Below are 21,581 nucleotides of genomic sequence, written 5' to 3' on the forward strand. Positions count from 1 at the left end.
TCCTCGATGACCTTTCTCAAGAATCGATAAGGAAAAAATACACTTCTACGGAGAAAAAGGAAATATAACCTCATCCAATAAGAACTATTCACGCCGTATTTTGCAGTAAGAATTTGGAAAATCCCATTTTGCTAGAATGACTCCTGACACTGTTCTTTCATCTGTGAGGTTTGTGTACAAAATTTATTTACTGCAGCTCATAAGTGCCAGTGCGTGTGTAAACATGATTGGGAAAAAAAAGTTGAAATGAAAGAAATTTATTAATCATTCTAACTGATGTTTCTAAATCTGAAAATGAAAATGTTTTCCAATTATGGACAAACATGACCACATTCTTTTTTTAATAAAATTATGAGCTGTCACTGTTTTCAAAAGTGCTGTTTGGTGATGCGAGCGTGGGGAAGGGGTGGTAACGACAAGCTGGGACCCACGCGATGTTCACGTGACGCCGGCATCGCTGCCACGAGATTCGGGATTCGTGAGACAGATGAGTTCTGGGTTCTCTGCGATGGGATGAGCGGTTAACCTACCTTCGAAGGTGCTGTGCCTTCTGGGTAAATATATTCAAACCAGAAAAGCGAGATAAAAATTGGGGTTTACTAAGTCAAAGTTCTAGCTAAGATTCTAATAAACTTGTTTCACTGTGTCTTTATTCTTTCTTCTATAAGTCAGTCACAAAATAACTCACATATTTTTAAGAAAGTAAATTAGACCAAGAAAGCAGACTCGAGAAGGAGGGACACGTGTGGCTGCCACCCAGGAACTGGGCTGAGATGATGTTCCCCTGAGATGATTCAGCCCCGAGCTCGCCGCACTCCGGGCGCTCAAAACATACAGACCGGGCGGGCTGGCTGGAGGGCCACACGGACCAGACAGCTCCCGTGGGCAGAACGTGTCCTGCTGACACAAGATGCCCCCGAGCCCAGGACCAGGCACTCGCTCACTAAGTGAATGAATGGCTCCCAAAGTCTCGTCACCTGGCGCTGACAGAATGAGGGCACTCCTCAAGCCGGTGACTTCCCCACCGGGACTGCCTGCGTGGCACGCCACCACCCCCCTCACATGGAAGCGAAGGCACTGAGAACCCCAGAGACAAGACCGCCGGACAAGACCTACCAGCCTGGGCCCCGGGCTGGAACTCCGCAGGGCCTCGAGCTCTTCCGTCATCTTGGAGGCGAGGGCCTGAAGGTAGCCCCGGGCGTCTTTCTCATCGCTGACCCTGCGGGGTACCACGGGCCGTGAGCACCAGGAGCCAGAGCGGATGAATACCTCCCACCTCCCTCAGAGCACAGTGGCCCAGCGTCCGATCAGACACACCCGTGACAAGTGTCCCTGAGCGTGCAGGGCTGTGCACGCCTGACCCACACCTTCGGTGACTGGCAGGGCTGCTGCTCCATCTCCAGTCCAGTGCGATAACCACCGGACAGGACTGCCGCCCCCAGAAAGCGACTTGGGGGCATGGAGGTGAGACCTGTGCCACACTCCCGAGGAAGCCCGGGCTAGCCGCGCACGTACCACTGGATGATCTCCGCGACCTGGGCTTCCCAGTGGGCCGCCGACTCCTTCTTGGCCGCCAGGTCCTGCAGCTCATCCTCCAGCTGTCTGTTCTGAGCCGTGAGCTTATCCACAAAGGAGCAGAGCTGGAAGTGAACGGTTGTGCCACACGGCGTGTTATTTGGCATTCTCGTTACCATGGTTGAAACTACACGTTCTTTTGAAAGTTTTGGATTTTCTTTAATCATTATGAAATATTTTTAGACTAAGTTCAGGACAGACTGTATCTAACCCAAGTCACGTTTCAATACAGATCTGAACAGAAAAGTGGAGTTAGTGATTTCAGGTAATTAGCAGTGTTTAATCAAATGAAAACATCCCATTTAAAAGATCAAACGTGTTAATTCATTTCAAAACAGAAACATTGACAACAGCAAACTTCCAGCGCTCGAGAATGGAGACGCCACAGCCCCCGACGCGGCGGCCCGGGTCTGTAAGTTACCCTCTCGTTTTCGGCGGTTAACTTCTTGTTTTCCTCAAACAGCAGAGCTCGTTCTCGTTCGTATTTGTCCTTCACCGTGCCGACGGCCTCCTCCATCTCACTGTGCCTGAGGGGAGAGGGGGGACGGTCCAGCGGCTCCCGCGCTGCCAGCGCCCCTCCCACCCGTGGCCCGGCCGCCCGCCCTCGGCACCGCGGGGCCGTGAGACTCACCGTTCTCGCTTCGACTTCTCCAGTTTGTCTTTCAGCATTAGGATCTCCTTCTGCAGGGCCAGCTGGTGGCTTTCGGAGTCGTGCACCTCCTTTTTCACGTTTTTTACTTCCAGCACGTGGGAGGCTTCACGTCTGACCAACTCCTCTTCATAAAACAAGATTTTCTTCTCAAGCTCGGACTTTATTTTAGAAATCTCCTGCTGATGTTCTAAGGTGGCAGCTGGTCCCCGGACTCCTTGCTTTGTCTGATGACAAACGTTAAAATTAACCACAGAGCTCTGTGCCCTCCCTCAAGGGTCCCGGCGCGCGCCGCCCCTACCGCACGCAGGCACCCATACACTGCTTCCTCTGCCCTCCCGACAAACACTGTGCCACGTGACAGAGCTAGTCACGTGGTCCTTCTGACACCTGCAAGCAGACTTCGGGGGGCGAGGGCATCGGCCTTGAAGGAGGGATGTGCCCAGAGCGTCTCCTTGCTCTGCTCTCACTCACGCAAGTGTCCCCCTGAGGGCTGACTGCATGTCAGGCCTCCCTCTGGTGACAGGGTTAGTGAGGTCTCTGCCCTCCTGGGACAGAGGGAGAAAGACTGGCAACAAACCAGCACATAAGTGACAAGGCAATAACACAAGGTAATGTGATAAAGAATTTGGGGGTGGGGGTGGGGAGTGCGACACTCCTGGCCAGACCAAGTGGCAGCGAAGATGATGGAGAGGAACATAGCCTTGGGGATGTCTGCTTGGGGAGAGGTGACGATTCACTGATGGGCCAGGTGCGCAGTGCGAGAGGGAGAGGGAAGACTCAGCGCCTCCCCTTCAAGAGCGTGGCCCACAGGAGGGGTGCCTGAGGCCGCAGCAGGCTGACCAGGAGGCCCACCGCCTCCCGCCCGTGCTCGTTCCCCCACTGCCCGGACTTCAGATGACCAGCCTGTCCCTTCCACATCAGCATCAAGACGTGACCTTTAAGGAACCTTTCCAGAAATGGCCTCTGCTGAGTTTAGAAACCCGGGGTACAGAGAGGCATCAGGTGTTATTTGTTATTTACTAGGGCTTACTATGAACTGAGAGAGAAATGAATGGGCTTGGTTTTTAAAAGTGAAAGCAATCACAAAGGCACGTTCCTGTCCCGCCACCCGTCCATCCCCACATCTGGTTGGTGCTGCCCGGTGACATCCGCCTGACAAGCACGCTGCTCGAGGCGAGTCCCGCCGCGGCCGTGGGCTGCGAGGGCAGAAGGGGGGCTACCTTGAGGGCCTCGAGCTCACTTCCTATTTGCTTGGAGAAGCTCTCGCTGTGCTCACGGAGCTTGCGCTCCTTGGAGGCCTCGGCCACGGCGTCCTCGAGCTGAGCGCCCAGCTGCAAGAGGAGAGGGCGCCGCTCAACAGCGCGAAGCACGCCCGCCGCACGTCCGCCCGGAGGCCGCCGGCGCGGACGGAACCGCGACAGCCTCTGCGACTCGCCAGCTCCTCAGACTCTGTCACGAGTTAAGGGCTGAGCACACACCTTAGGGCTTGACTAGAAGGTCTGCTTAGTAAAAAAGCAAGTTTAACTCCAACTGAAAGCATCAATTTGACGTTAAATTTCAAGAAAGGGTACTGGTCTGCAAAAACAAGTACTCTGCTATCTGTAGGACACAGATTCATTTTTGCGTGGAAAATTTCAAACACCCACAAACGTAGAAGGAGTGGTGTCTCAGCCCTGCACCCAGCACCCGCCTGGACCACCCACACGCCCGCTCCCGAGCTGTTCCAGGGCAGACCCTGGACAGCGTGGCACGCCATCCAGAACGGGGACAGCAACGCTTAATCAGGGGTTTCAGCCACTGACTTACAGCTGGCTACCGTGACCAACGCATCTGGGCTGCAAAATGAGCTAAGAACACAGACAGGCTCTCCGAGGCCAGACGACAGAGCCGACCATGACGGCAACGAGGGCGCGCGTACCGCAGGCCTTTCGACCCACGGAGCTCACATGTCAGTTCAGCAGAATTTTACACTAAGGGCTGCTTAAAATACGTCAGCGGTCACTCCCCGGACACGGGGACCGTCAGGGCAGCGGTTCTCAGAGTGCGTCCCGAGACCCGTTCCGGGGCCCGCGGAGCCCTCTTTTCCTCGTTCCCCATCTGAAGGAGCCGGGTCCCCCTCACAGACGCTACCCCCAGCAGCGCATCAGAATGGACTGCACGCAGACGCAGACACGACGGCCGTGGCATCTTCTACCGAGCCAGCGAGTAAAGTACAAAAACGCGGAAACTGCCACTCTTCTCACCATGATTTTGGGGAAGATGGCTACTTTTCATTAAAAATGTTATTAACATAAACACGAAATGGATTTATGGTCACACGAGAAACAGCCTGTTGTAATTTCTAACGTGGTAAATATTGAGAGCTAAAAACTACGCAGACAAAGGCTCTCAGGGCCTCGGCACTTTCTCGGTGCGTAGCCCGCGGGTCCGGGGGTGGCCCTCCGGCCCCCGCCCACCCTGCCCCGCATGGGTCAGGGGCTCAGACTCGCGTGGTGGCTGCAGCCCACTGGGGCGCTGACGCTGCCTTTGCTGGGCATGAAGATCCTCCGTTTACTTCAAAAGGGAATTTTTGAAAATTAGTATTGACCAAATCTGTAATAATTTCACAAATGGATGTCAAGGGCTGAAAGCTACAAAGTAAATGCTTGGCACATCGACATTCGGCTTCACATGAAATTGAAGATCTGTTTTAAAGCAGCGGACGTGCTGCAACCACGTTTTCAAAGACATTAAAGTCACACAAAAGTCCCAACAGTGCCACCCCGGGAACCCCCAAAAGCTACCTCTTTCCTGAGCTTCTCAGACCTGCGGACGTCCTGCCGCATGGCGTCGACTTTCTGCATGGCGACCTCCACCTCCTCCTCCTTGTCTCGCAGCTGCCGGGACACCTTCTGCTTCTGGGCCCGCAGCTCCGCCATGCGCTCGTTGAGCTCCGAGAACTCCTGCAGGGCGAGCTTCCGCTGCTGCTGCGCATCCCTGAGCTCCCTGGCCTGGGACTTCAAGCGCTCCGAAGCCTCGGCCAGTTGCTGGACAGAAAGAATCACAGAGGGTTCACGTTCGATTGACAAAGGTCTGGAAGGCCGGGGGCCCCGTCTCCCACGGTGCCGAGCAGTTACACGTGACAGCGGTGCTGATCACAGACTCCGGCCACAGGCCCACGGGCCTGCCTCCCAGGAACGACGCGCGGCCTGGGAGCCGCCTGCGCGCGGTGCTGAGCGCCGAACCCACTGCGGCACGCGGGGCAGCACTTCGCAGCCTTGCTCACAGCCGCCGGGCTGGCTCACCTCGCCCTGTGCCATCCACACTGTCACACGGGTAGACAAAGCATGAACCCGGCTGCCCGCCCAGTTGCTTAAACCCAGCAGAATCAGAACAGGACACACTATACAGAGACGCTTAAGATTCCGATCGAAGTAAAGAACTGTATAAAGACAACTGCCAAACAGCCAGCCCGTCACACGTCTGAGGTTTGGATGCTGGCTGTCCCTTTGGCTGCACTGACCACTTCCGCTCCCTGCACCTGGTCCCGCGACGATCTTCTGCAGTGCCCTGTCGTTACCAACAGGTCCCTTCTGGAAGAAGGGGGCCGGTGGCCTAAAGCCAGCTGGGCGAGTCATCGTGGACCGAGACGCGGGGAACCCTGATGGCCTGAGCTGCACGTCTCTACTTCTGCACTGGGGGGACACTGCGTACTGGGCAGGTGGCGTTGGGGACAAAGGTCACCATTGTGAAATGCGTGCCAGCCAGAGCCGAGGGTCCTGGGGGAGGTCTGTAAACCCCGCCTGATTTTGGCCGCGACGACTCCGCACAGCCGTGTGGGGCCCGTCCCGCAGGGCTGGCCGCGCACCTTGTGCAGGTCCTCCTTTTCCTGCCGCAGCACGCGGCACTGCTTCTCCAGGCCCTTCAGCCGCTGCGCGGAATCCTCGTGCTCCTGGCGAAGCGTCACTGTGTCCTCCAGTTGTCGCTCAAGCCTATTTGAATCTGAGCAAAGGAGAAAATAAATCACGGTCCCTTATGTGTGAAACTGTTACCTGACTTACCGATAGCGAATCGTTAATTCCTGACACTCTTCCACTTGGAGGCCCTTTCAGACTTACACACTCACAGTGTCACGTGCACGGCCACCTGCGCAGTGAACAGACTCACTAGACTGTTCTCTGACCTTCTTCTTATTTTTTATTTATTTTTTTACGTCTGCAGCACCGGGTCTTCCTAGCTGGTCTCCCATCCAAGTACTAACCTTTCTCTGACCTTCTTCTTATTATTTTTTATTTACTTTTTTACGCCTGCAGCACCCAGTCTTCCTAGCTGGTCTCCCATCCAAGTACTAACCAGGCTCAACCCTGCTTAGCTTCCAAGATCTGATGAGGTCAGGCACATTCAGGGTGGCGTGGCCGTAGTGACCCTCCTTTTAACAGCTCTCTTGCAGGGCCTGTGAGCCACAGGGTGGTGCGCACGTCCCTGCTAACCTGTGTAAGCTAGCACAGCGTGACCGGAGGGCACAACAGGTTTTAGTGAAAAATGGACTTCACTGAAGGCTTTTTCTGGATCAGGATGGGGTTCCGGGGAAGAAACAGAGAGCAGGTGACTGACTCAGGTTTGATGTGGAGATGAGAGTCAAGTGCAGCACCCCCCAAGTGTCAGGTTAAGGGGTAGCACTCGGAAGCGAGCTGAGTCTTCAGGAAACTTTGATAACCGAGGAGCCACAAAAGATAGATGGTGACAACAGACCTGGCACCTAGAATACTGAAAAGCAGGCGCAGAAACTGACAAGAGCTTCGGAAAGAAGTGAGGACAGCAATTCTGTCTCAGCTAAAACAAGAGACTGAAAACAGAGAAACACGAGATACTCCGAGAGTTTACGGATCATGCGCGAGGACTCGATTCTAGCTGCAACTATAAAATTATACTAGAGCTAAGCGAGTTGGGAAAACAATTTCAAATAAACCGACAAAAAAATACCTCAACTCTGCTGATGCGTAAGCTTTTCTCCTGCTTCCACCTTACAAGACTCTCAAGTTTTCTTTGCAGGGATTAACGCCCTCTGAGAATAGAGACTGGGCAGCTAGGCTTCAACACATACCTGCTACTTTATTCTTCAAGCGTTCGATTTCTTCATTCAACCTTTTGATTTCTTTATCTCGGGCTGAAGTGCCCAGGGCCCGCGCTGACCCGTGGAGGGACTGGACGGTCTGGGTGGACTCTAGGGGGTAGGAGACGCGGCGTGAGCGCAGGCCCCCTGCGGCCGGCAGGCCGAGGCTGCGGCAGCCGAATCTGCTCCTCACCTTGCAGCTTCCTGCCCAGCTCCAGCTTCTCCTGCTCTAGCCTGCGTATCCTTCGCTCGTACGCTTCGACCTGCAGGCTGTTCTCTAAATCCCGCTGCACCGCCTCGTCCTTGGCCAGCGTGCTGGACTGCAAGGCGCTCTTCAGAGAGCCTCGGTCAGAAAAACAGCTGCAAAGCAAGCGACAGGGTTTCTGATCCACTGAGCACTCACGCTGATTTCGCGAGCATTTAAAAACGTCCTGGAATAAAAGATACGTCTTTTTAAACTGGCAAACAAAAATACGCATGGAAAAACTTTACTGTCTACGGAGCCAAAATTAGACCAGGGTCTCCCTTAACGCAGTGACTGGATGACGGTGGGCACGGAGAAGGGCACGGAGAAGGGCACGGAGAAGGGCACGGAGAAGGGCACGGAGAAGGGCACGGAGAAGGGCACGCCCTCGGAGCTGCGAGGCAAAGAAAGTGCCCCCCTGCAAGGAAAGGGACCTGCGACTTCTAAACCAGCACTTTCACCTGACAACACGCGCAGGAAGACGTGGTCCCTGTGTGGGGAGCTGGCCGGCCTGGCCCTGCTGGCTGCACGCGGAGGCTTCACTGCACGGTGTTGGGGATGGCGGTGCGGCCAGAGCAGCGAGAGCCTTCAAAGGCTTCCTGCTTCTGCCACTAATTAGGGACAGTCCCTGCAGCCCTCTGGGCTCGTCGCTGCCTACAGACTAAGCGCCCGGTGGGGCTCCTTCGATCCCAGAGCTCTGGCCGGCATAGCCGAGCTACTCACCAACCACCAGCCACCTCGACACCACGCCTGGGTGTGGGCCGGCGCTGCCCGCACACGCCAGAGCCAGAGATGGCGCTCTCTGCAGAGCTGCGTTCTCGGACTGTTTCACACGCTATTTTAAGGTGACGTGCTGGCTCTGAGGGGCCCTGTTCCAGGAGGTCCCTTGGCCCGACCTGCCAAACGAGCCTCCGAGCCTGGGACCTGCAGGCCTGACAAGCACCTCATGAGCTGGAATGCACCAGAAAGGTCAAGAGCCTCCACACCACGGAGAATAAATTGGTACATCCATCACCTCCTGGACCGCATTCCTGGGCTAGAAGGCATCAGCCGTCACTTTTACTCTGGGACCTCACACCAAGACTTTCTACAAGCTCAAGTGCAGAAGCAACCCTCTCCTGAGGAGCTTACATCGGTTCAGGCACCAGGGCTGGAAGATGCTGTGAATCAAATTCCGTGACCTTCCCGCAGACACTGTGGCAGTTTCATGGGCGACTTTACCCGCCTTCCGCCCTGACCGCTCTCCTCTGGCAACAGCTGCCTTTTAAAAGTGAGCACCTCAGGCGGCAGAAGCCCGCAACACCGGCTGACAGGTACCCACTCGGGCGGCGCCGGCTCACAGGGCTGTCACACGCAGGGCTCACTCTGGGCTCTGCAGAGTTCCCCTCGCGCCAGGCAGGAGCTGTGCTCCAGCCCCGCCGATGGGAACTAGAGCTGTGACTAAAAGCCCTGAAAAGTGACAAAGTGCCCTAAAGAAAGATAGCTCTCAGCTAAGCGCAGTGGCTGTGGTCACTGACGTGAGGCAACTGCTGCTAGCCTCCAGGTCAGGGCCAGCGAACGCGGCCTGGGGCCACCCCTCCTGTCTGTCTCTGTACCTCCCATGAGCTAAGAATGGTTTTCGCATTTTTAAGGTTGTTAAAAATGATGTCAAAGAACATACCGCAAAGACAACAAAGCCTCAATCATTTGCCGTCAGGCCCTTCCCAGAAGTCAGTGACTGGGGGTGCACTTCTAAAGGACAAGCCCACCACACGTCCCCCGGGCAGGGCCCCCCGGGGAAGGCTCTGCCTGCGACGACAAACCCGATGTACCTTTCCGTTGTGAACGTAAAGCCGATGAAGGGCAGATGCAGCCCGGAGAAGCCCGAGTGGGAGCCAGGAGGCAGCATGTCCTGCACGAGAACACACACAGCGCAGGTGAGGTCCACGTTCAAACAGACGGGGAGGAAGGAGGGAAGGACGTCACCAAACACTGAAATCAAGAGTGCGCGCGGCAAGGACCGCGGGGCCTTCTAGAACGCTGACTCCGCGGAGTCACCGGCATGGGAGCTCGGTCTTGGCAGGCTTCTCTCTCGCTCCTGGCTCCACCTCACGTACAATGCGGTTAAGAGGGTAAGCTCTGCTTTCGATGATGATGATGGCACAGGATGAACTTGGATCAGGCTAGAGAGTTTCGAACCTTTTCTAAGCCACGGCACCGGTGCTCAGCATGGTCCTGAGCAGACACCAGCAGTGGGGGTGCGGGGCCGCCCCGGGGGACGTGGGGCAGAGGCTGGGGGCTCTCGGGGTCTTGGCCTGAAACCGAGGCCAGAGGCAGAGATGAGGTTTGGATCCCAAAAGGAGACTACTTTAGAGGATCCTTCTTTATTTAAAAGAAAACCAAAGTTACAATTTACCTGAGTCGTTTCGGTGTGGGAACGGTTCCCCTGGCGCCCAGGAAAAACCCTTTCAACAGAACCTTCCTCAGCGGTCTCACCTGGCCTACAGTTCCGCTCTAACTTTAGTTAGAGAAATTCTCCAAATTATGCATAATCAAGATTTTTCCTTTTCCTTGTTTAAACCTATTACTCTGTCCCCAAACCAAGACACATGTATGGACTAAAAAGTTTGGGTTTGAGGAGACCGAAGTCATGTGACAACGTATGAGCAAAATTCAGGGGCCTGTCAGACCAGGTAAGACACCAGACGGGTCCCGGAGCCAGGAGCCAACTTGGAAAGTCCACAAACTTAAAAGTCGGCGAAAAGACTCGGTCTCTGCCTATTGTCGTCACCCCTGAGCTGCAGCACGAGGACACGTGTGTGCAGACGCCGCAAACGGGTGGAGGAAGTGTCGACGTGCTGCCCCGTGTGGGGCACACCAAGAGGGACCGGGACTGAGAGGCCTGCCCGCCGCCCATGGGGCTGCAGGCCGCACTCCCCGCTGGAGTCCCCGACCTCTAAGCCGGAAGTGGTGACCGGCCGGCCTGAGGTGACGCTCCGACATGACGCGGATGACACGCTTCGAAAAGGTCCAAAGTGCCATGACAATGAAAGCTCGGTATCTCTGACGAATTCCAAGACAAAACATCTACTTAACTCACTTTAACTTACTGAATAAGAAAGCTGTCGTTTTAAAAAACGGACATCCGTGGCCAAGCTGAAGGCCGGAATAAGAGATACATTTTCTTGGGACATCTGCCTCATTTTTCAAAACTCGGCACAGTTTTCAGACACGTTATCTTGATAAGCAACCCCTTCGACGTAACGCGACGAATACGCGGACCCCCCGTGACACAACACTTACGACGTTTCTCAGCACGTCGTCATCCACGTCGAAGTTGGATGTGTCGGAAGGACTGCTCACGTCGGGGACGTACGGGGCTTCCAGGGTCCGTATGTTCTCCCAGTTCAGCCCTTCAAAGAACGCGTGCTTTTTGAAGTCCTCGATGCCGTTCTGCCCGAGCCGGCGCTCGCGGCTGCAGATCAGCCTCTGAATGAGGTCTTTCGCCTCCTCGGAGACGTCCGTGATGTGGGACGGGAACTGGAACCGCTCCTGGGGGCGGGCGTGCGAGGAAAACGTACTCAGAGGACTGTAAGGTGCACGGGCATCACAGCACAGCGCGGAAGCGGCCAGAGCGGCGCTTTTTACTTCGCGGCAACTAAATGAAAATCGATGCTAATGAAACCGAGCTCCAGGAAGGCAAGCGGGAAAGCCGTTAGTCTTGCTGGCTTTATGGCTTTATTCGTGACAGACTTGTTACCACACGGCCTATAAATTAATGATAAATGTTCACCTATCGAAGTGGCAAAGAATGCTGACAGCACGCAGTGGGTGGGGACAGAAACTGGCACGGCCTTTCGGAATGCATTGTGCCGACATCTGTGGCAATTCCACTTTTAGAAATTTATTCTAGAGAAATAGTTGCAAAGATGTAACATGCTCGCAACAGCGTTATACTCTGACCAAGAAAACTACCCTTCAAATAGTGACCTGTTATAAACAAGCCATGGTGCACAAAGAAAGGTTCGTCCCTGCAGGCTGACCAGAAAGACGACAGAAATATACTGACAAAAACCCAGCTGGACGCGAGGTAATTGCATCTATTTACCACACGCGTGTCCCTACTCACGGCCGCAAGGCAGAGTGGGTCTAAGTGCTGAGCCCGCTAAGTGCCGTGGCCTCAGCTTTGTGAGCTATAAAAAGGGACAACAAAAGCACCACTTCCTGGGCTGCTGTAAAGATTAAAGAAACGAAGGCACGAAGAGCGTGGGACCAGGGTCCCAGGAGGCAGTGTCCAGAGCTGACCAAGCCCCGCTGGCTGCCCTAACTGCATCTTCCACTGAACAGCGGATGGAGTGATTTTCACCATCTACTGTGTGTACTTGGCATTGTCTCGAATTTTTATAGTGGGCATATGTTAGTTTATAAATGAAAAAGTTTATTTCTACTTTAGGAAAAGCGTTTCTTAAAAGGAGAACTTGCTGCGAGCTTGAGAAAGTGCAAGACCGTTTACCACGTGGGCGTGAGCTGCTCCGCCCACGAGCAGGGCTGGAGCACGCAGCGGCCTTGACCGGGGCCGCTTCGGGCGCGTGCAGTGACAGACAGCACGAGGGCAAGGACGCCGCAGCGCATGGGCGGGGCGGAAACTGGCGTTAGAAAGAAATGTTCGAGTGAGGAGCATAAAGGGAAAAAATGACGAAAATATTAGATGGAAGAGGAAATGATAAAAAACCAAAGAGGAGGAAAGATGGGAGGAAAGATGGGAGGAAAGATGGAGGCAGGCGACGCCGACACAGAGAAGGAAGAGCTCGGAAAGGGAACGCGGACATTAAGGGGAAAGGAAATGGGATTGGGAAAGGGTTAAGGACGCCCCCACGCTGAGACGTGTGATCCGTCTGGGACGACCGATTTCTGGGGAAACACTGAGAATTAAGTGGGTTGGCATCTGACTGATGAATCCAGACCCACAGGTCGCACTGCCCAACTGGTGCTCCCCGCCGGCCGCCCCACGGCAACGCACTCGCCGCACGGCCACCACGGATGTCCGCGTCTTTCTGCCGGAGCCCGAGTCTCCCGCAGGCATGACTCAGTGAATGCCGCCACTCTCCACCAGAAAACGGGACCATGCTCGAAGCCCCGACGGCCACACCCGCCATACCCGCCATGCCCGCAACCCGGGCCGAGGCCACCTCCTCGACCTCTCCCGAATCTCTCAGTTCCCATGTGGCCGCCAGCGGCCAGCTCCCGCCCCACATCCTCCTCCCGAAGGGCTGGCTCTAACAGCTTCCTGCCTGCGCTCCCTCCTGCTAGGCTGCTCTGGGCCTCGGAGCTAGAACCCGGCGGGATGTGACAACGCGTCATCTTACTTCGTGGTTCATGATCTTGCCGTAGGTTTCCACGAGTGACTCCGCGTAGAACGGCGTCTCTCCGTAAAGCATTTCGTACATGCAGACGCCCAGGGACCACCAGTCGCACTCGGGGCCGTACTTGCCCATGCCGTCCTCCATCGCCTGCAGGATCTCCGGCGAGATGTAGTCGGGTGTGCCCACGGCCACAGAGGACTGCACCTGCGGGGAGAGGGCGTGTTGGAGGCAAACCCTGTGACAGCTCTAACATCGGACTTCCACGTTCTCAAAAAGGGATGACAGATCGTGAACTCATCACCAATACCACTGGCGAATGATCGTGACCGAAAAACTTAACAATTCAAAATTCAATGCAAACCAATGTTCTTTGCTGCCTAGATTGGGGAGTTTCCAGAACACGTGAGACTTTCTCAACGCCCAAATGCCCACTGCAGCCCCAAGTGGCATCGCATGCCCTCAAGGGGCACCACAGGCTCTGTCGCTCAAGGCATGGCCCGGAGACCAGGTGCGCCCAGGCCAGCCCTTCTCAGACTTCGAGGCATATGGAGACCCCTGCGCTGGGCTCCTGTAAGGCAACGTCTAAGCCGCGGCAGTTCTAACACGCCCCCGGGGGGTGCACTAAGGCTGCCCGGGCACTGGCCAGGTGCTCAGGCGTTCCGCAGACAAGGAGCCAGGAGGCCAAGGCCCCTGACAGGGAAAGGAGAGTCCCTGAGCTATGATGTGCGCAGGAACGGCCTGGACGCAGGGCCGCCTCTGCAGGGAGCTAGTGTCAGCGAGGACGGCAACCACCATGGAGAAAGCAGGGGCCAGGTGAGCTGAGAGGTTGGAGCGTGCGGAGAGCAGGCAGGATGTGGGGACAACAATCACAGACGGCCTGGGGAAGGGCCAGGCTCTGCCCGGGTCACGCCTGAGAGGAGGGCCACAGGGGACGAAGCCGCACCCAGACTCGGAATGACGCGGCAGGGAGCTCTGTCCCGCCATGCGAACAGGGTGACGTCTCTGCACCAAACCCCAAACCAGACGGAAACTCGAAAATACCTACAGTGCCATCATCGTTCATCTTCAAGCACGATCCAAAGTCGGCCAGGCGGATGTGACCATTCACGTCCAGAAGGACGTTGTCAGGTTTAATGTCTCTGTCAGCAAAATAAATACATAAGTTAACCATCTCCATGCAACACAGCAGATAGGTCAAAGGCCTTAAGCAGGAGTAGATCAGTCCAACGATCGAGAACAGCCTCTCCCTGCCTTGGCGTAGTCGGGCTTGGCAGCAGCGGTCATCACCACCGCCCGTCCTGCACACGGATCTCTAACTAACACGCCAGGCGCAGCTGACCCCGGGCCCGCTCAGGAAGCTGCACACTGAACACACGAATGCCCGACGTGCATGTGGTCTCGGTACCACAGAGCGCTAGGAAGAGACGGAAAGCAACGTAAACGCATGGCGTGTGACGTGTGGAGGGAGTCAGGTGGCCGTGACCACTGAGGAGACACCTGGGCAGAGACTCAGGGAATGAGGGTCAGGTGACGTTCTGGGGCAAGGCCACTGCGGGCCAACAAACCACCACGCACTGCACCCCCAGAACTGTTAGAGAAAGGCACAAAGGCCTAAGAATTGAGTAATCTGCCCAGTTACAGAGCAACACGCCGAGACAGGAAGGAAACGTGAGTCGGTCTCATTAAACTCGCTGTGTTACCCGCTGTTCCGTGTGCCTGCGAACGCCGGGCAGGGAGCGGGGCTGCCCCCCCTGCTGACAGAATAAGCCGACGCGACTGGACAGTGTGAAAGGGAACACACACTTTAATAGCAAAGGAGGATGTCCACCAAGGGTACAAGGATGTCCCCAGCAGCACGACTCCTAACGGCCAAAAAGCGGAATCCACCTGCTGTCCACTGCAGAATGGACAAGAGGCCGGGCAAGCCTCACGTCACGGACGCTGCACCTCAGCGGAAACAAACGGCAGACAGCAGTGGAGACAACAGGGAAGAGCCTCACAAAGTGTGAGCAAAAGATGACAATTCTACGCCCGAAAAGACTCGCAAACCAAAAAGAAAACTCTAGCACAGTGCCCAAACCGAAATAAGTCCCCTTAAACACACACTCAGGAATGTGAAAAACAAAACAACCCCTCGGTGAGAAAAACGAAAACTAAGAATACAATTAGACAAAAGTAGGAAGACATGAAAATAATTCATTTAACTTTGGGAAGAAAAGAAGAAACGAAGACTAAATTATAAAATGCCCAAAGAAGAATAAATTCAAATAAAAGTCTAATAAAGGGCATTGAAGAAAGGAAGAAAAAGCTCTAGAAGAATAAAAATGAGACGAAGAAAGAAAAAGAGTCAGAAGCAGTTGAGGACCAAATGGAAGACAGGCAAAGCAGGCCCAACATATACATAACTGGAGCCCCATGAAGAAATAAGCATAGCTAATGTCTGAAACTATAATCTAAGAGAACTTTCCAGGAAAAAAAAGAAGGCCTGAATCTACAGACTGGGGGATGGAGGCATCAAAAAAAAAATTCAAGATCTTATTTTTTGGAGGCAAATTGATAGGAAGTTCATACAGGACAAATGACATGTGAGAACAGACAGAACACACAGGAAGGGGTGTGACGGGGGAGCCGGCTCCACGGTTTGAAGCCTCCGTGACGAAAGCTTACGGTCTCGGAGCGCGGGCAGACAGAGACACAACGGAGTAGACACAATGTCCAGAAAAAGACCTACCACACGAAGAAGTCGAGTATATGACAAAGGTGTTACTATCGCTCATCAATGGGGTGAGACACAGAGAAGCCAGTGTTGGGATAACTGGAGAGCCTTTTAATGAAAGAAAATCAGATTCACTCCTTGTACTTCATATATATAAACTCCAAATGGATCAGGGATCCATATATAAAAACGCAACTATACAAATGAAAAAAAAATTATTAGAAGAAAACAAGAGTTTTCTTCTTTTCTGGGGCTAAAAAAGGGATTTCTAACAATGATTCAAAATCCAGATGTAATAAAAGGAAAGGTTAATAAATTTAATGCACAAAAATTAAAAAATTCGCAACCTATATTACATATAAAAAACAAACATTTCTTTAAAGTTGAAGGAAAACAAAAATCCTCTAGAGAAATGGACGAGTGACACGAAATAACTCACACAGGCACACACGCAAAGACATAAAAATGATGTTCAAATTCACGAGAAAGTCAAAAAAGAAAATTACAACTGTGCATCACCTTTCGTTCATCAGATGGCGAAGATTCGAAAGTTTAAAAATAAAAGCACGCTATGTTGCACGGCTGCAAGGGAACCAACACCTGCACAGATGGCTGCGGGGAGTACAAAAAATATGCCAAGGAGGAAAACTGGCAACTTCTAACGAAGCGAATGCTTTTTAATAATATGCAAATACGTATCTAGTACGTATTTCATTTCTCTGCTTGTGCACAAGGGTATTCATTGCCGCATTGTTTCTAAGTGCAGAAACTGCCTGAGTGTCCACTGCGTGAACTACGGTGCCCGTATCTACGTGTAACGAGTCCTACGCGAGCATCAACAAGAATGGCTCTCCATGAACTGATATGGAATGACTTCTAGGATATCTAGGAAAAAAACCAAAACGCAAAAGTGCTTATTTAGCATGCTGCCTTAAACTGAAGCAGAAATAAGGGAATATATTTATCTTTATCTCTGCTTCTCTGCACGCGCGTGTCCACACGCACACACACGATGTGCAGAAGACAAGGAACTTATAGAAAATGGGGGAATGAGGTGGGTGGGATAAGAAAGGGAGGGACATTTCTCTGAGAATAACTTTGTACGGTTTGGGTTTTACTGAAACACGTTAATGTTCTACATACTAAAAAATGAAATTAAATCAACAAAGACAGGGAGGGGAGCCTAGGATGGAAGCTGACTGAGCCAATGAATCCAATGCCTGCACATTCAACGAATAACATAACAGCACTGAAAAGGGGACTTAACGGTTGGGGAAAAAGCCCAAATCAAAGTAACTTAGGACACAGAACCTGACGAGTGCAGGTTGGATGTGGGAAGGGGGAACTGCGGACAAGTCCTGAGCTCTTCCGGGTAGATCTGTTTTTGGTAGCACATGGGCAAAGCAAGTCTGAAGCTATTTCAGATATGATAGGACTGGGCGAACAAGCCGGTGTGCTGGAGTTGCTGGGAGCCAGCGGTGTCACCATAGGAGAGAGACAGAAATACAGAATGGCAGAAAGTCGGAAGTTAACTCATGATCTGCAAATCAGGTATCGGTGCGCTTATATAAACACGTGTGCGTATGTGCATTATTTTACTAACTCCACCCACCGAGGAGGCTTAGAGGCAGACACCCTGCAGTAATAGACACACCCAGCCCCCAGATCTTGGTCTTTAAAACCACTGCCCACTAAAGGAACTCCTCAGACAAATGAGTGCGGGCAGAGGAGGCAGGAGATGAGCCAACACTAATGAGCGCGTGTCACACAGGTGGAGGTTACAGATGGGGCTTCCACTGGCCGAATATGAGACAAGATGAGCACAAGAAAAAATTAAAGAGTGACAGATGCCAAAACGGGAGACAGAAGGACCCATGTAGCCATGCTGGTAACAGGAGCGAGGTGCTCTGAAGTGAGGCCCTGTGCCTGGCAGTCATCTGTGACCACCACTGTGAAGACTGGCCCAGGCCCAGGCGCCGGCAGACACTAAGTCTAGGGAGGAGCTGCGAAGAGGAAGCGGGCACTCGCATGGCCTTCGAGTCCTTCCAGATGGCTTTTAGACCGAAGGGGAAAGCACCGTGTGGCAGGACAACCGCTCCCTGGCTGAGAAGCCGGCAGGGTGGGGTGCTCCAGAAGCCCCCCCATGCTTTCCAAGAGTGTTCAATTGCTATCATTTCCATGAACTACTTTTTTTAAATGACGCTGCGGTTGTTCAGGCAGTGTGGTTCTACTTAAAATACAACTAATCAACGCGTCTCTTAAGGGGACGCTATCTGTATGCAGGAGTTACAAAGGCCCCTGGGCAGCGCACCCTTGCTGGCCTGGGGGAAGGACAGGGCCGGAGCTTTGACCAGCGGCGCTTCTGAGGCGGGCAGGCGGGCAGGTGGTCCCCATACCACCCAGAGAGCACCCAACCCAAGACCTGGGGGTCCTGGTGGGCCACCACCCTGCTCGGAGCTAACCCAGTTCATTCTCCCTCCAAACCCTGTGGCAGCAGCATTTCCGGGAGAGCCGGGAAGAAACTCCAGTGGAGGCGCCTCTTCTCTCGGGCCGCTGTGACTGCTCAGAAACAGAGGCATGGGGCCGAGTCTACAGCCGAGGGCGGAGCGCAGCCCGATGCCCTTCTCCTGTCCCCCGACACCAGGGCATGGGGGACTGTGCTGTCCATCGCTGCCCACTTCCAAACGGCACGTCGGCATCACTCACCCCTTGTGGAATTTCCTGCTGCAAACCCAGCAAACGGCTTCGGCGGCAGCGGGCGCAGGGTGGGGCCCAGCGCCACCGCAGACGGCCCAGCCAGCACCTGCCTGGTCCCCTCAGTCACCTCTCCTTCACCTCCTACCGCTCCTGCTCAGCTTTCTGTTTGTTCCAGGTTTTCTATGCCGAGACCTGTGTTCTCTGATTACTGCCTCCCTTAACGGTGCACCTGCTCCGATTTCCTGCATGGCATCCTCCCTTCTCCCTGGGGGGTGTGATGTGCTCCGCCCGCAGTCCTGTGTCTGTCACTCTCGTCTCGGCCTTTGCTGGTGTCCCAGCCTGGCCTCTCAGGCCCCGTGTGGTCCCAGCTCCCCAGTGTACCCCACACTCAGTGAGCTCCTCACAGGCCAGCTGCCAAAGCCAGGTCACAGTCATCTGCCTGGCACAGCCCAGCAGACGGGTGGTGGGCGCTGCCTACAGCTGCCACGACCCACGTCCAACCCCAGGACAGGGGCCCGAAGCCGTGGTCTGAATCATGCTGTTCAAGCCACAGTGACGTGTTTCTTGCACTGACAACACTCACGTACTTCTGGCCCCAGAAATGTGTAGTTCAACTCACTCGCAGGTACCTGTCTGAGGCTGGGGCAGGGCTGACGTCCTATAAAATCTGACTTAATAAAGTCACTAGCAAAAAGAACCTTTCTGCTTTTAAACTGGGTTGTTCGAGCCTAGTCTGAACACTGAGCTGACTTTGAAGGAAAAAAGTTTTTGAATTATATACTTTAATGTCTCCTACTATGCCCGGAGGTTAAATGACAGAGCAAAGCTTCTACAGAGCCAATTAAGATGAGGAGAAAGCTTTCTAATTAGGAGGAAATAGAAAAAGATTAAACCATTAAAAAGGTGGTCAAAGTAATTTCCCTGGAGATGTGTGACAAATACAGAACACTGATCGCTGGTGTGAATTGGGCACAGTCCTATCCAGAAGACAGAGGAGAAAACCCAACGTTAAAAACCACGACGATAACTGTTACAAAAGCCGACGTAACTGTATGAAGAACAAGCAAAGAAAACCACTGTCCCAAACTTTACCGCCCTAAAAGGAGCGACCGTTATTTGGGGGCAGTTCTCTTGGCTCATTCTGGGACCTGGGGCGCAGTGACCTAGGAGGGACGTGTGGCCTGAGGCGAGCTGTTGTACCTCCTCAGTTTTCTCCCTGAGCAGCAGGTAACATCCAGAGCTGGTTGGTACCTGAACACTGGGCGCCATGGCTACCGTCAGGGCGGGAGTTGCCTCTGCTCAGGAGACTCTCCGGGCAGGCGGCAGAGGCTGTCCCGAGCAGGATCAGCAACCGACCACAGGGCACACCCCAGGGTTCATAATGGCCATAGACCTCCCAACAGCCAACACTGAAGGTGCAGGACACAGGGGCAGTGACAGCTTTGCAGTGCTAAGAGGATCGAAGGTGACTTCCAATCTAAAATCCCACACTGGGTAATCTATCAGTCACGTATGTGGGTAGAACGAAGACACCAATCTCAAAAAAATTATCTTACACATTTCCTTTTCCAGAAACTACTGGGGGATAGTGGCTACCAAATCAAAACGATAAACCGAAAAAGTGGAAGACACGTGACTCTGAAAACAAAGGATCCGGTCTCAGGGCAGTGGGAGGTACGAGAGGCATCAGCACGTTCAGAGGACCACCACGCAGAAGGGCGGGAGCCGGGGGGACTTGCTCCGAGCGGCGACGTGGCCCAGGGTCCTGAGGGGCAGTCGGAGCTGGAGCTTTGGCGCTGGCCCACAGTGCAGGGGTCACGAGGGGCAGCTCCATAAAAAGGCAGGCTAACGAAAGCCAGGGCGATTATTAGCCCCAGAGGAAGCGAAACTATAGAAAGAATAACTATTTATAGCACAAGCCTCAACTGAAACAGTTACACAGACAATTACCGACAAACACCGAATACCGATTTAACCAAAAGTTATTATTCTACTAAATGGAACAACGTGGGAGAGAGGGGTGACAGAGATGCACTCACGTCACAACGAAACCTCCAATTTAATAGATGTGATGTAAACTTCTCTCCCCCACAAAAAAGAAAAAGCGACAGAAGGCCAGCACGTGGAAACATGAGCGTAAGTACCAGAAGAAACAGCTAAAGCAGCTGACAAGTCACCTGTGGCAAATTACCTTGCAGGGCGGGGCTGGAGACTCATGTTTTGTCATAAGCCTGCAAAACTGTTTGACGCTTTAAAGCCATTGCTGTAAAATTAATTTAATAAAAGTAAAATAAGTAAAAAACTCTGTAGGGCTGATGGCTGTCTTAAAGAGCAGAAGGAGATCGATGCGAATGTGCAGGCCGGGCGAGGTCAAGGCCACTGTCCGCCCAGCAAAGAGCCAGGCGCAGCGGAGGGGACAGGGCGAGCGGGAGAGGGACCTGCCTCTCACTCCTACCCGTAGCGACACTCCTTCAGAGGCAGTCCACTCTTAGCCAAGCCCCTCCTCTCCTCAACCCCATCTTCCCTGTGTGTTTTGTGGGGTGACCGAGCCCATGGGCTCTGTGAAGTTGGCAGACACAGCAAAGGGGCTGAGAAAGCGGAGACAGAGGGCGAGGACCCCGCACGAGCTCGGGGGGACATGCAGGGGAGGTGGGGAGCTACTGTCGGGCGAATATCGAAAGACAAGGTGGCTCCACCAGCTGACAACGACACACCACAAGTCCCAGTGAACCTCCCAGGTGCCAGGCAGTGCCCTGGGTGAGGCGCTCCACATGCCGGCAGCCCCAAGCGAGGACTCGCTGAGGGCATGACGTCCCTGGACGGGCCGGAACCTGGGGTCTGTGCCTCGGGGACCCTGAAGGAGCACGCCACCGTAACGCCATCGAGCTCGGTTCCCACAAGTGGGGAAGAAGGGGATTACCTGTGCACATAATGGAGCTGATGGATGGAGTCGATGGCCAGCACCATCTCGCCGATGTAGAATCTGGCCATGTCTTCTGGAAGCTTGTCTTCAAATTTACTGAGCAGGGTCAGCAAATCACCACCCACGTAGTAATCCATGACTAGGTACTACAATCAGGAAGAGAAGGGGAGAGAACACCAGGTTTGGTCACCTCGACACCCGACAACTAAAGGCCGAGCGTCCAGCGCAGAGGTCCTCCGACTCTTCGAGTTTGGATAGGGGGCTGCCTCCTTCTCGTGCCGTCCAGGACTTCCCCTTGGGACACGAACCCCGATGCATCATGACGCGGCTGTAAGGGGAA

General features: G+C 53.9%; 1 protein-coding gene and 1 pseudogene across 1 annotated transcript in view; both read right to left on the reverse strand.

Annotated features, from left to right (window-relative positions):
• The window catches only part of CDC42BPB (CDC42 binding protein kinase beta), a 55,449-nt gene that overhangs the window by 23,596 nt on the left and 10,272 nt on the right, over positions 1-21,581 (reverse strand). Inside the window, exons 4-17 of the mRNA XM_015599679.1 lie at positions 21,239-21,387; positions 13,951-14,044; positions 12,909-13,109; positions 10,846-11,094; positions 9,375-9,454; positions 7,513-7,679; positions 7,311-7,430; positions 6,075-6,208; positions 5,011-5,253; positions 3,448-3,558; positions 2,207-2,451; positions 1,997-2,102; positions 1,516-1,640; positions 1,117-1,219 (exon numbers count right to left, since the gene is read on the reverse strand). Of these exons, the coding sequence (XP_015455165.1) occupies positions 1,117-1,219; positions 1,516-1,640; positions 1,997-2,102; positions 2,207-2,451; positions 3,448-3,558; positions 5,011-5,253; positions 6,075-6,208; positions 7,311-7,430; positions 7,513-7,679; positions 9,375-9,454; positions 10,846-11,094; positions 12,909-13,109; positions 13,951-14,044; positions 21,239-21,387 (2,127 nt within the window). The remainder of the gene's footprint in view (positions 1-1,116; positions 1,220-1,515; positions 1,641-1,996; positions 2,103-2,206; positions 2,452-3,447; positions 3,559-5,010; positions 5,254-6,074; positions 6,209-7,310; positions 7,431-7,512; positions 7,680-9,374; positions 9,455-10,845; positions 11,095-12,908; positions 13,110-13,950; positions 14,045-21,238; positions 21,388-21,581) is intronic.
• On the reverse strand, positions 6,511-6,629 carry LOC112473861 (annotated as a pseudogene).

This window comes from Pteropus alecto, unplaced genomic scaffold, assembly GCF_000325575.1.
Source record: "Pteropus alecto unplaced genomic scaffold, ASM32557v1 scaffold8, whole genome shotgun sequence".
Taxonomy (NCBI): domain Eukaryota; kingdom Metazoa; phylum Chordata; class Mammalia; order Chiroptera; family Pteropodidae; genus Pteropus; species Pteropus alecto.